The sequence below is a fragment of the Misgurnus anguillicaudatus genome, chromosome 24 (genome assembly GCF_027580225.2).
Source record: "Misgurnus anguillicaudatus chromosome 24, ASM2758022v2, whole genome shotgun sequence".
Taxonomy (NCBI): Eukaryota; Metazoa; Chordata; class Actinopteri; order Cypriniformes; family Cobitidae; genus Misgurnus; species Misgurnus anguillicaudatus.
Window position 1 is genome coordinate 30871795 of NC_073360.2, and position 15695 is coordinate 30887489.

The 15695-nt window shown below is 36.2% G+C and overlaps 1 protein-coding gene across 1 annotated transcript in view; it reads right to left on the minus strand.

Annotated features, from left to right (window-relative positions):
• Window positions 1–15695, minus strand: part of st14 (ST14 transmembrane serine protease matriptase) — a 53683-nt gene that overhangs the window by 23691 nt on the left and 14297 nt on the right. The window contains exons 4-7 of the mRNA XM_073862555.1: window positions 13565–13628; window positions 11035–11207; window positions 8706–8741; window positions 6964–7192 (exon numbers count right to left, since the gene is read on the minus strand). Of these exons, the coding sequence (XP_073718656.1) occupies window positions 6964–7192; window positions 8706–8741; window positions 11035–11207; window positions 13565–13628 (502 nt within the window). The remainder of the gene's footprint in view (window positions 1–6963; window positions 7193–8705; window positions 8742–11034; window positions 11208–13564; window positions 13629–15695) is intronic.

A 15695-nucleotide genomic window follows, 5' to 3' on the forward strand; every position in this document is an offset into this window, starting at 1 on the left:
AACGCTTTCCACAAGGTGGCACTCTTACTCAACTTATTAAATCCTTATTAAATTGCCATAGGGCAAACATTCAAACTCTGTGTATGTTTTGATCATTGCTCTGAATCTGAAATCTATCAAAAGTCCGCCACAAAACGCAGTTATCTCAGCTTTTTTACCAAAAAATGTGGTATCATGAAGAAACCTACACATATTTGAGAGGTGATAAAAAGAGAACAAATAAAGGTAGGGTGATATTTGATATATTGTATGTATATGTATATGTATATGTATATATATATATATGTACACAAATAAATAAATAAAGAAGAGCATTTTCTGGAAGGCATTAAACTTTTGCGAAAACCATAAAAAATGCTGGTAGGCAATATTTTTTAAAATGCTGATGGGAAGAAAGTTAAAATACTGCATTAACTAGATATGCAAGGATATATCGACCAATATCGGCCAATAAAAGCATTTTTTCTTACAAAAAGCTACCCTGCCAAAGACGCGTTTTTACGGCAATCCATATTTCCACTGTTTTCCACTAGGTGGTGCTTATGCAATTTATAAAACACAAAAGCTAGCCTGGCTCCGCCCTCCTACGTGCTTCCGCTTAATTTTCATTTCGCTTCAGTATTACGTCTGGGACTGCTGTGTAGGGTTTCGTTTTCTCCTGCAAAAATCTGCAGGTCCAATCAGCGAATAGAGAGGGGTGGCTAAGAACGATAGACCGCAACATATTTAGTATTAATGACAAACGTGCTCATTCTGAAATCTAAATAAATAATCATACTTTGTACCGTATGTGCATGCAATAATTTGCTGGTTTTATGTTATCTAAACTTACAAGTTACCTCAACTTATTTAGAGAAATAACGCTGACCGTGTAGCTGAATGTCAAAAAAAACTTTATTCATACCCGTGTCATTAACAGAACGCAGCAGACACACTCACCTTAACGTTTTTTTATAAATCCATTTTCCTGCCCGACTAAAGCATTAACATTGCAAATAACACCAGAATTAACAGTTAATTTACGTACACATATCCTAAAAATAATCTTGCGTGACTGATACGCTGTAAAGCGGATGAATTTAAAACATGATTTTGAATGGAAGTCAATGACGCCGTCTGCCGGTTGGGTATACCAAGATGGCGGCTCGAACTCTGCGCTGTCTTCACCTGACGCTGTTACGTTAAGCGTTCTATGCGCAATCCAGTCATTTATATAGATCAGTGGTTCGATCCCCAGGGAATACGCAATGAAAAATGTGTACCAAAGTTTCTTCGGATGAAATAGTTATAAACATAAATGTACACGTATTGCTGAATAAACTGCATGAGTGAATCTCATTAATGTCCAGCTTACATTTCTACCCAGACTAAATGTAACCTGAACATTATATTTATGCATCATTTACAACATCTGTTCTTCATGTATTGTTTGTTGTGGTATATTTTTGTATTGGTGCATCTAAAAAAAAGGAAATAAAAAACACACACAAAAGAATCTAGAAACAAATATGATAATTGCAACCATAAAACACAATTAAAGCTACATTTCTTCAATGCTATCTGACTTCCACCTGCAGTGCCCTCTTCACAGAACAAAACAAACACACTTCCCTACATTAAATAAAGTGTGTAAACTGCATTAAAGGAGATGTAATCTTGTGTGAAACTACACGACAAGCATCAAAGTCAAACGGTATATCAAGTTTGCAAGCCTAACAACAGAGATAGAGAGAAAAAGAGAGAGAGATACCCGAGGCGTAACAATGTTATTAAGAACCGAATTGCCATGGCTCACAGAAATTTTGTGTCACCTTGGAAACGGCGCAGTAGCTGAGTGGTGCTGTAAAATTACATTTAAAACTCACCGCTTTCACAATACAGATTATGACCTTTAGATGATGTGTTTGTTATAGTCAGGAAAACAAATAACACTATCAAGAAGAAAACGGTCCCCTTCACTAAAGCTTAGCACGAGGTGATTAAACATTCAAATTTAGCTGAGAGGCACAGAAGAGGTCAGGTGGTCTTTACCAACCAATCTTTGGCAAGAACTCTGACTGGGTGTTCACACCAGAAGTGAATGAAGCAAATAAATCGTGCTATTCGCGCGTAGCTGCTTCATTTGAGCATGAAATACAGATGTGAATACTCTCAATTTGCCGGCTTTAGCTAGCTTGTAGTCTCAATATGTATATACAGTATAAATAGCTCAAATTCAGTAAATAATGTTTATTACAACCAAATAGACTGACCGACCTCCTCAATCACTTTCAAAAGCACATTCCTTTTTATTCCCGTTTCTATGAAAGTACGAAGATGTGTCGTTCAACAACGATAATTTTGTCCACCATTGTTGTTTTGTATATTTGCCTCAGCTCGCTATGTCATAATCACGTCACTACTAGAGCTAACTCCTGATTAGTTAATCTGGTGTGAATATCCGCCAAAGTCCAGATTTTTTAACTTGTGCGAATCACGCGTCAAACGCCCAAAACGCTCAATTCGCACAGCGTCATTCATGTGAATAGCACCGCAGGATGTGTATCGCATCTTTGCACTGACCTTACCTAAAGTTAAATCAACATCGGACAGGTGGATTAGTCTGTTTTCTTAAAAAAAATCCAGATTTTTTCCTCACCACCATGCCATCCAAAATTATGTTTTTCTTTGTTCAGTTGAGAAGAAATTATGTTTTTTGAGGAAAACATTCTAGAATTTTTCTCATTTTAATGGACCCCAACACTTAACAGTTTTAATGCAGATTAAAATTGCAGTTTTAAAGGACTCTAAACGATCCCAAACGAGGCGTAAGGGTCTTATCTAGCGAAATATGCACTTTAAAACCACAATTTCTCGCCCATCTCCGGTCCTGTGGCGCGCCAGCGCAACCTTATGTAAAGTGTCATCACATCAAGAGGTCACAGATGGGCCCTTTTACTGTTTGTACACAATGAAGACGTGGCAGCATATGCACGCGCATTTAGGCAACGGAAGTATGGCAAGAATCAGCATTAAAGCAACACAGATAGAGAAAGTTATTTTAAAAAGTTGACTTTATCAACTTTTTTAACACAGCTACCAGATCCGTGTACTAAAGTGGAGTGGATAGAAGACGTGAGCATATGGCCAAAAATAAAGTTGCCAAATTCATATACATGTATATTAGTATTAGTTCCACCAATGCAACAACCAGACATTTTGATGCTGGGAAACCGTTTTAATAAACTTTCCGAGTTGCTAACACGTCATTTGATCATGTGAGCTGTAAAAGGGTCTACACCACAGTGTTTACAAGTGTGGAGAAAGAGGACCGTTATGACGTTGTTGTATGTCGAATGATAATAATGAATGTCTTTGTGTCAGTTTATTGTTAAAAATGGTCCGCAAATGTGTGTTTCATATATGTAACACGTGACCTTTCCACGTCATTACGCAATTACGTGAGGTCGCACTGGCGGGTCACACGAACAGAGGAAGACGACAAGCCGTGGTCCAAAAGTGCATCTTCTTCCACTTTTCATGCCAAATATGACAATCGTTTCGCTAGATAAGACCCTTATAAACTGCAATTTTAAACTGCATTAAAACTGTTAAGTGTTGGGGTCCATTAAAATTAGAAAAATCCTGGAATGTTTTCTTCAAAAAACATAATTTCTTTTTGACTGAACAAAGAAAGTCATCAACATTCTGGATGACATGGTGGTGAGTAAATTATCTGGATTTTTTTTTTTTTTTAAGAAAAAACTAATCTTTTAAGAAAATAGTGCTTTTGATAGTGGTCGACCGATATGGGGTTTATGGCCGATGATGATATTAAGAAAGCTTTATGGCCAATTTGCCAACATGATACAGTAAATAAGAGACAAACAGAAAATTGGTGAAACTAAAAAATATACCCTTTTTAAGTACTTAAAACATATTTACAAGCAGGGTCCGAAATTAACTTTTTGGCTCACCTGCCACGGGGACTGGTAGATGAAAAAAATCCACCAGCCAAACACATTTTTTACCGGCCAGAATAATAAACAGCCTTTTTTGTCACATGTACATTAATTTAATTTGCTGCATTCATGGCAGGGCTCGCAAAATTTCAAAATCCCTGGTAGCCCTTGGGCAGGCACTCTTCAGTTTTTGGTAGTCCAAAATGAATGCAAGTAGCCCAAAATGAATGCAAGTAGCCCGAATACAAAATACAGTACTTTTAATGTAGAATATTAAGACAAAACATCTATCAAAACACAAATTTGTTGTCGTTTTGATGCTGTTGTTTTTTAAACAAACAAAAAGACTGGATTTCCATGTAAACCAACTTTTCCTGCTCATCCCCACACACCAGATTTAATCACCATTTAAAAGTGGTTTAGTGGGTCACAAAACTCACAGTTTGGATCATCCAGTTAGAGATTGGATCATTTTTGCGATCAGAAAAACAGGGGCTACTGTCGCTTTAAGAGAGATTCTGCACAGAGTCACTCTCTTCACTGCCCGTACAATCTATATCACTTTAAAGCTTGCTGCGAGAGATTTAATTTTCTTACGTGAGGATAGTAATGACTGACAGGACGAAGTTGGAGGATATGCCCAACAAATCCATGACAAATCCTGACGGATTGCTTCCTGTACTGCGTCTTTTCGCGCGATCGCGAAAGTGAAAGTAAAACTCGAGCGCACGCTCAAACGTAATTTAAATTCCCAATGCCTGAATTTCATACACCATTATTACCCATCCAAATCTGTGAAAGAATGCATAAGCATTTAAATATATGTTTTCCTCCCTATAAGTCAAGATAGCCCGACGGGCAGGGCGGGGACGCATTTTGATAGCTAATATGCAGCAGATAGCTGCAGACCGCAAGTTACCTGCAGTACTAGCTAGCAACAGACCGTCTCTAGTGCGAGACTTGGAGCGTAGAGACGTTTTGTGGCTAGCTCACCTCGTTCCCAGATCAGTTACTGGCAAACACATTATATTGCATTAATATTTTGGTATGAAAATCACCCGCCAGTGTGGCGGGTAGCCTTTTGAATTTAGTCGCCAAACGGAAAATCTACCCGCATTTGGCGCTTGGCGGGTGTTCATTTCGGACCCTGTTTACAAGACATAACTAATTTGACATATCACGTTACTGTTTGGTTTAAGTGTGTTAAACTACTGTGGTGTTGTACGTCACACAACATAACGGCATGTTAAAAAGTGAATAATGATTGGTTATTTTACTTTCTGTTTGACTTTGGCTTTAAATTGAGTGACACTGAGTGTCTTTTTTACTACAAACATCAAATTTAAGTACCGTAATTTCCGGACTATAAATCGCTGCGGAGTATAAGTCGCACCAGTCAAAAAATGTACCATGAAGATGAAAAAAACATACAAGTTGCCATGGACTATAAGTCCCATTTATTTATCATTTTTTTTCACAAAAATCCAAGCCCGATAACAGACATTTCATCTGGAAAGGCAAGTTATTCAACCAACAATAGCACACAGAACAACAGGCTGAAAAGACTACTGCCTGCAGTTTGTAGTCTGCAGAATTTGAATTTTTTTTTGGGGGGGGGGTATTTTGTTTGTGTTAAGTCTTTCTCAGTTGTCTTTAAGTTAATGCTTCAGTTAACAGATTTCCAGTTGTTTTCAGTCAATTTTTTCAGGGTTGGCTACCAGAGCAGCATATAGCGCCCTCTCACGGCTGTAGACAGTATTGTTTTTTCTTGGTTCATGTTAGTCAACATGAATTAATTTTGACATATAAGTCGCACCTGACTATAAGTCGCAGAAAATTACGGTAATAGAAAAATTTATTTATCGGGGATCACTAGTCCTTGACTTTTAAAATGTTCTGCTTAATCATAAATGATTAGAAGTCTTTATACAAACAAGCATTGATCTGATCTATCAGTATCTGCGTTTTCATGGACATTTGTAATCCGTTTAAATGATCAATCTGAATAAAATGCTCCATGTAAACACCTCAATCTAATCCGCTTGTTAGGGGTGGTTTATACCTTTTGTAATCCGCTCAAAATGACATGTATACACTTGATCGGACGGATAACTGAAACTGGGACGCTCTGCGCATGTGCCATCTTTTCTTTTTTTAATGGCGGTTGGCAAACCCACTGAAAGGTGCATTTCCGCCACCTACAGGTGCAATGGCGTAGAATTGCCGTAATGACATGTGACGCAAATAACTCGAGTTTGTTTTGTTGAAGAAAGTCACAAGAAGTGATTGTCTTGTTAATCTTGTTCCTATTATCCTTCCAATTCCCCATAAAGTGATACAAGACAGTGTTGTCTGGTCAGTCCATGATTTATACTCTGATCAACAAACGCGTATGTTTGGACTCGCTCTCGCGAACGGTCTCTGCAGCAGTGCGTGAAATAAAATACGCTTTTTTTGCTGCTGCTTTATAATCAGTGAGGCACAAAGCAAATCTTGAAACAGCGTTAAACTATATTTGTGCATTGTGAGCATGTCAAATGATCAAATCTGATGTAAATCTTGTGTCATAAACACGCACATCAATCCGATCACATTATTAAGTGTTCATGTAAATGCTATGATAGGATTTATTAATCGGAAGAATTTTAATCCGATGGAGGCAAAATGTGTCCATGTAAACGTAGCTAGTGTGGATAAAAGAATATTTTATACTGAGAGCGAATGCCGCACTTACATGCCCCTTTGACCACTTTTGATATTTGTACCACAAATGTGACCCTTTCAATCATTGACCTTACTTAGTAAATATTTAAGATACAAAGGTTATATTTTCACATTATGTAGTATGATTGTATGTAGAAAACAATAAATCATAAGAAAATGATGGGTCACAAATGTGATTCAAAAGCTGACTACAAAATGCCACTGTTATTAACTATTAGACTCAATAAATTAAGTTGTTTTTAAAGAAAAAGAAATTAGACAATCTTTGGGTGAACTACCCCTTTATCCCATGACTCACTTTGTGATGGCCCGAGTGCTGTCGGGACTAAGAGAATTGTAGATGGCCACAAAGTCATTGTTACAGTCATCCTCCACGTGGAAAGTCCTAAACTTGACAAGGATGGCGTGGTCCTTAGGGGCCCGAATCTGCCACTGGCATCTGGAGTTGGCTGGGTATCTGTTAGGGTGGTCAGGGGACGCAAAGTTCTTTTCGGTGGTGTCAGCCTCAAGATTGTAAAAGCATTTCTCTGAGAAACATAGGAAAACATAAGTCACATTTGACATTGAAAAAATAAAAAGAAATGAGAGATAAGGGTCTTATCTAGTTAAACGATTGTCATTTTTGGCAAGAAAAATAAAAAAATATGCACTTTTAAACCACAACTTCTCTTCTTCCTCCGGCTGTGTGGCACGCCAGCGCAACCTGACGTAATTGAGTAATGACGTCGAAAGGTCACGTGTTACATATATGAAACGCACATTTGTGGACCATTTTAAACAATAACTGATACACAAAGACATTAATTAGTATCATTCGACATACAACAACGTCGGAACGGTCCTCCACACTTGTAAACACTGGGGTGTAGTTTCAATAAGTCATCCGTGACCTCTTGACGTGATGACGCATTACGTGAGGTCGCGCTGGCGCATCACAGGACCGGAGGAAGACGAGAAGTTGTGGTTTAAAAGTGACAATCGTTTCACTAAATAAGACCCTTATGCCTCTTTGAGATCGTTTAGAGTCCTTTGAAACTGCAATTTTAAACTGCATTAAAACTGTTAAGTGTTGGGGTCCATTAAAGTCCATTAAAATAGGAAAACATTCCAGGATTTTTCTTCTGAAAACATAATTTCTTCTCGATTGAAAAAAGAAAGACATCAACATTTTGGATGACATGGTGGTGAGTAAATTATCTGGATTTTTTTAAGAAAATGGACTAATCCTTTAATGCATTGGCTAATATACTAACGATTAACAATGCTTATTCAGCATTCATTAAACTTAATTCATGTTAAACGTTACTGAATACACAATAAACTAACATAAAAAATTGGATTTGGAAAACAACTAATACAACTAATACTATATTAATTAATGAAGATTAATAATACCTTAAAAATGACATGCTCATTGTTAGTGCATGCTACAATAACTAATGCATTTGCTAAGATTAACAAATGAAGAGTTTTGTTGCAAAACAAGATAACCACCGTTTTTTTAATTGTTCAGAAATCTCGTTTTTTGGTTGTGCATTCCAATTAATTTCAATTCAACTGCAGTTGGTTTGTTTTGATTTAAACCTTCATAACTTAAAAAATAGAACCATAAAACAAAATAATAACATGATAACATAATAATAAACATGTTTTGACAAAAAAAAAAAAAAATTGATTTATCTTGTGTTGCAACGAAACTCTTCAAATATAAACGTATGCTAAAGTGTTACTACCATTTCAGGTACATTTTCAAATCATGTCAATTTTGATTTCATTATAAAGTGAAAAAACAAACAACATTTAAGGTGCAAAAACTTGAAAAGCAGCATTTTTAAAAAGTTTCCGAGGTTGAAAAATATTTTTCTTCACTTTTCTGCACTGCTGTGCACAGATAGGTAAGTGTAAGGAAAAAGGGAGAGATAGGGAAAGCGGGAGATGGAGGCGGGTAGGCATTTTTCAATGAGTGACAGGAAAGAGCTCGACAACCCAGGTGGAAAATTACAGCGCAGTGGTGACTGAAATGGGACACACTTTACTCACTGGATTTGGGTTCGTGGGCCATCCGAGGGTCTGTTTCTGCAGAGAGGGGGAGAGAGAGAGAGAGAGAGAGAGAGAGAGAGAGAGAGAGAGAGAGAGTGAGAGAGAAAATGACTCATGCTGTACTTTTTATGTCCCTTTTCCTTCCATTTTGCAGAAGCCTGTCAGCCATTCTGTTCTTCCTGCCCTTCCATCTCCAGCGTTCACAAATACAGTTTTTACTTTAGCACAGCTACACAGGTCTCTGTTTGGAGACGTTATTCGGTGCAGGGGTGTCAATCAGGCCTGGTGCTCCCATGTACACGATGCAAATGGGGACAGGAGAGGAACAGAGAGTAACAGCTTCATTTCAGAAAGAGAGATTTACTCTGCTGCATTGATCTGCACAGCAGAGGAGGCAACACAGTGCATTACAGGCTACCAAGTGATTATCAGTATCATTATTAAATATGTGATCAAATAGGTCAGGCATCTACAGTTACAATTATAAAATGTTATAATTTAGTTTTCCACCCCTTTATTCTGAGTCTTAGTAATAAATGGGCTTTTACTGTTGCTGTGCTGTCAAGACTTCTATGTAAATGCTCGTTTTGCATGTTTAATGATCAATGGCACTTTGCTCCTCTTGAAATCGGTCTGTAGGATTCCTGACGCGTTTAGTGTGATTTGCACGGGCTCATCCAATAACAGCTTTCTTGCAAAAGCCTGAATTACAGGTTTAAAAAACCAATCCACTTAAGAAACATGCTGCACAAACCGGTCAGACTAAAATAATATGCTTTCATAGTACAATGGCCTCTTATAAAATTTAAAATTTAATGACCACTTTAAAGCAACACTATGTAGGTTTTTTTACCTTTAAATAATGTCTCTAAAATTATTTCAGTGATAGAACAACTCTTATCTGGACAAATTGTACTGTTGCTGCAACCTGAGCAGCCTCCTAGCTGCTACAAGCAAACTCTGAAAGTGGCGGTGGAGGGTAGAGCACACAGCCCCGCCCCTCCCCCTGCCTGCAGAAGAGTGTCTAATACCAGGCACTGTTGCGCTTTTCAACCACATGGGGGAGCTGTAAGTCATTTTCACATGGAAACTACATAGTGTTGCTTTAAAGGAACAGTTCACCAATATATATAAAAAACTATATAATTTCTTAACCCTCATAGCACTTTTTTGTTTCAGAAGACATTTATTAACCCATTGGATTACTTTAACCCCTCTCAGACCATTGGAATGGACATCACATGTTTTGTGGTTCAAACCAATAAAAATGCTGCTCAACCAATCAAAATAAGGCACACTGATTAAATACCTGAAAAATCAGGTCTAATGATGGATATTTGTGCTATATGTCATATCCACGATAGCATGAGGGTGAGTAAATTATGAGACAGTTTCAGATTTTAGATAAACTACTACAGTGGTTTCCAACAGGGTGCACGAGGGCACAGAGTTGCCCGAAAAGCACAAGACTCAATTTTTATATTTATTCATTGCATATACATTAAAGAAACCAACCTAATAATAAAAATGTTAACATTAATAAAATAAATAACAATATCAAAAATATATCAAAAAAGTAGCCCTTCAGATTGTTTTACCTATTGTGGTAGCCCTTGCTCACAAAAAGGTTGGAGACCCCTGAACTACTAATTTAGGACACAGCATAAAACAGCACCCATAAATCTATACAGGAAAGAGCAGAATTTACTGCATAAGATAAAAATTTGCTGTACAAGAGAATGAAAGGTTTTAGTAAATTTCAAGTACCGTATTGTCCTGAATAGAAGACAACCCTGATTTTAAGAAAACTCCCATTTTCAAAGTGTACCTTATGGAAAATGCTTTTTCAGGACATACTCTTTTCTTTTATAAAGAAAATGCTTTAATTTGAAAACACTTTTCATACATCAAAGAGGATCAGTTTGGTTCCCCACATTCTTTAATATGGCACACAGTATCATATATAATCTGCAGTCCATCTGGATTTAATAGCAGTTAGCCTATGCTGTCCATCTCATTGTGAAAAACCATGTACCCTATTAATATTTTTTTAACAGTAGAAGTCTGCCTTACTGTAAACAACTGTAATTTATCAGGTTGTTTCAGTCCAGGTGAACCGGTTTATGTGTATTTGGCGCCACCTACCACATTTTTGCAGGTGTACAATATGATTGCAGGGCTCAACATAAAGGCCCGGGGCCAGCGTGAGAGATGCATGGGACAGTAAACCGTATTGAAAAAAATCTTATATTCGGGACAATACGATAATTTGTGGAAACCACTGTGATCATCATCATCACCTCTGTTACCTCAAGCAAATATATCTTACTTGAAGCAGTGATGTCTGTGTCAGTGAGTGCAATGGTGCCCGTGCGTCTGCTCCCCGCCCGAATGTTCTTCCGCAGAGCCTCGATCACACGATCCTCCGTCAGCTGTGGGGCAATCTCCAGGTCCGTCTCAGGGATGTCAAACTGGCTCCAGTGATACGCTGTCAATCCGTCACTGCATCAGAACCAAAAACGTTGTTGTATATTTTCAAAGAAAAGTAGTGCTTGACAAAGATATTGGTATATATGATTTTAGTCGATACATTAGTTGGTCTATTACGTTACATGTTCCTGACCCAACGTCGGACCACGCAAACAGCCCGCTCAAAATCAGGCACGTTTATTCATACAACATGAGCTGCACGTTTATCAGGTGCTTTTTCTTCTCACCGCATGATCAGCTTGGTTAAAAGCAAGGCAGCGTGGTAAGGTCCTTGGCCTTTTAGCAGAGTTCTGAATTGGGCTATTTTTAAACCTCTTTCTGCAGGTGGATGTTTTTCTGCGGATTGGGGATGAAGGATTTTTTGTTGGTATTTGGGCTGTGAATAGTCATTAGGATGCTTTTGGAAAAAAATTTTAATGGCCATTGGGCTGGTTTTGTTACACAGATCTGGCAACCCTGACAGGGCAATGATGGGAGCAAAAGCCCAAACGAACGGTGGTTAATAAAGGTTTAATTTTGTCCATTAATAAGCAAGTATAACTGTTGTTGGGTTTTCATTAAAATAGTTTGAATCACAGACTTCGCATCCTTTTTAAAGTAAGGGGAAAATCCAGGTTTTTATTACTGTAAAGTTGAAAATTAAAATGAGTTTATTAATCTGTGGCAAGATTTCCTTACCAGCACATCCCTGAAGACTCAATTTGTTTTGTTTATTTATTTTTTGACATTTAAAAATGTTTTACTATTTAAGAGCTGCACAAACGTTTTATTTAATGCTTAAAATATAAAAATCAAAAAGACTAAATTAGTAAATCTCTGTAGTATTGTGGGACTTTTGCACTTTTAAAAGTACACTTCTAAACATAAATACCACAATTTAGTGCCTTATTTAGCTATAATAAGTGAAACATGTAATTGAGTAAACAATTATATTTCATGCAATTAGTCGATTATTTGAAATAATAATTAATTATGAAAATAATGGTTAGTTGCAGCCCTATACACTCTTAGAACAAATGTGTTAAAAACAACACATTAGTGTTGATTCTGGGACAACACACTAAATGCGTTGTCCCAGAATCCACCCATCACTGTGTTATTATTGAAACAACACATTTTGTGTTACTTTTAACACAACTTGTTTTATATTTTAACACCAAATCAACACAAAATGACACATAATGTGTTAAAATTACACATAATGTGTTAAAAGCTTAACGCACAAAGATGTGTAAAATATTAACAGATCCTTTTTAAAAGTGTATATGTATGAGTGTATTATATATATATATATATTATATATATATATATATATATATATATATATATATATATATATATATATATATATATATATATATATATATATATATATATATATTTATATATATATATTTATATATATATATTTATATATATATATTTATATATATATATATATATATATATATATATATATATTTATATATATATATATATATATATATATATATATATATATATATATATATATATATATATATATATATTTATATATATATATATATATATATATATATATATATATATATATATATATATATATATATATATAATTAGGGCTGTCAAAAGATTAATCGCGATTAATCGCATCCAAAATAAAAGTTTGTGTTTACATAACATATGTGTGTGTAGTGTGTATAATTATTATTTATATATAAAAACACACCCAATCATGTATATATTTAAGAAAAAAATGTTATATTTATATATAAAATATTTATATTTATATATAATATAAATTATAGAAATGTATATACAGTATTTAAATGCAAATATTTCTTAAATATATACATGAATGTGTGTGTATTTATATATACATCATATTTATACACAGTACACACACATATGTTATGTAAACACAAACTTTTATTTTGGATGCGATTAATCGCGATTAATCTTTTGACAGCCCTAATATATATATATTAATATGATAGCTATGTTTTTACATGCTGGCTAAAGCCAAATCAGCACACCAGCTTTATCTGACTTAATAGAAAAATAACAATTTAAGGTTTCATTCACGTCAGCATGTGCTAAAGTTTAACACTTACACTTGCGGTTAAGGATTTGAACAGTAATTCTATGCAATAGTAATAGTTACGCTTGCCTTACCAACCCTCACTAATAGTGTTGGAAATTAATAATTTATATTCTAATAACGGAATTTTTACACAGTTTCCATGAGACTGTTATTAATCTCCATCAAAGAAACCACTAAGCATTAAAATGGTGACACATTCTTTAATTTAAAAAAATATATATATTTTTTATAGCTCTTAGATTAAGACAGCACAATATAAAGCTCTGTCAGGATTGATAAAGAGTACCTGAATGCTGTGATGACCGACTTGGTATAATATTTGGAAAGGAATGGATCTTTGGTGAACGTGTCATTCATCTGCAAACAAACAGAGCATTATTTGAGATTAATCTCAGTTGATATAGATAATCAAAGATATGCAGTGCAAAACATTTATGATGACAAGAGAAAAGCAATCTGGGATCAGTGTCTTTTGTGGCCACACTGATCAAAATCAGTAAGATACCTGTAAATGAGGTCATATTTAGTCTATAGAGATGTTTAACATCTGAACCCTCTTTCTAATCTTTCTTCATAGCCTTTGCTACTGAAATATATTACATATTATGTGAGAAACAATAAAACATGCATTACATGAATCTCAAAAAGTGAGGATTATACCACAAAATGTTTAAGAAATTGTATTTTATATACAGAAAAGTAAGCATTGTGAATTATGACACACACGCACTTACTCAGTAGCCTACTGTTATACAAAAACCTTATTCTCATAGCTGTAATATAAAAATAATGGGATCATCTCAATTTAATAAAACTAATTTCAATAATAAATCATTGTGTCCAGAGAAGATGACTTTCATTTCTGTATTATAATATCATCAATGAGATTTTGGGGGGGAATGTGCTTACATGTCATACTCATGTTAAAATGAAAAAATAGGCTTTTATTAATTTTATCCAAACTACAATTCCTCATTTTCCTTTTGATTTTGGCCTAAATTATTTCTGTCTGTGATTAACCCATAAATCAACCTGTAATGTGACTAAACCTTTACATTGCAACTAACCCCCTTTGTTAAAGGCTCAACTTGATGCTTGTTGGTGAGAAACACACACATTTGACAGTATGTGTTCACCGAGATGAACCTGACAGCTACAGATGGTTGTTAACTAAATCAAACAGTAAGGCCCTTTCCCAAATGGCGCACTTCATGTGGACTTTCGGTCTCGTGGCCTTAAATTGCGCGTGCTCGCTTAGTCCACGAGTCCGTAGGGTGTCCCATCTGTCATTTTTACGCTTTGAAGTGTGCTCATCAGCGCCTCCTTTGCCCCCTTGATGCGGTCTTCAGCGAAGCCCGCACTGCAGCAGGCTTCGCGCACTTTACCAACCCAGAAGTCCTTGCGAAAGAGCAATCAGACCAATCAGACGACGGAAGGGAGGAGCTCACACTGACGGGCAACTTCTCTACCTATTTCCGGTGTGACGCTCGAGTCTGTCCCAAAATACGACTCCGTTGCACCCACGTGGACTCGCATTAAGGGTCCCTAAAGTCTGGACTACGTGATGTCATCAAAGTGTGGACTCTGAGGAGGACCACAAGTCCGGAGTGTGCCATTTGGGACAGGACCTAATAGGCCTGCTAGTATAAAGCCACATGCTGAAGATGATGATGCCTTACAGAGAGACTATAAAGATTAAAAAACAAAGCAATGGTTGCCTTGTCTTAGAATAGCCGGGATCCTTGTCATGATTCTTTGCATATTAATATAACAACATGACAGCTGGTACAAACGAATGGGCTGTCACTCTCCACCATCAGCCTGCAGCAATCTATAGCTTTCATATCAGCGTTGTGAAGCATCAGAGCTGCCCTAAACTTTGCTGTTGTCATTTCCTGTCAGCAAACCTAGAAAGCTTCCTCGCTGCCTATATAGACAGCTGCCTATTGAGTCAGCATGCCTCAGGGGTCATGCAACCTTAGTGTGTTTCTAAATAGGCAGAAAACTTAAGCACAGCACAATAACAAAAATATGGGAAGTGCTTATTTACAGCGGGAAGACACATCAGCATTTTTCAAGATTTAAAGACCATTTGTCTGGAAGAATGGGCCAGAATTACTCCTGAGCAATATAGACGACTGGTCTCTCCATAAAAGAGGTGTCTAGAAGCTGTAATCACCAATAAAGGTTTAAATAAAGTGTGTTCAATACTGTGTCATTTCACTTTATTTATTATGACTCAACTTGTATACTTAAATGTTCTGATTTCTTTGTATGAATTCAATATTTGGCTTGATGGCTACATCTGGCGGAAAATCTGTGTCAATAGCCCACTTAGAAATCCTCTTGCTGATAAAAATGCTGATGTGTCAAACACTTATTTTCCCAGCTGTATCACTTTTTCAAGCTGATACTTT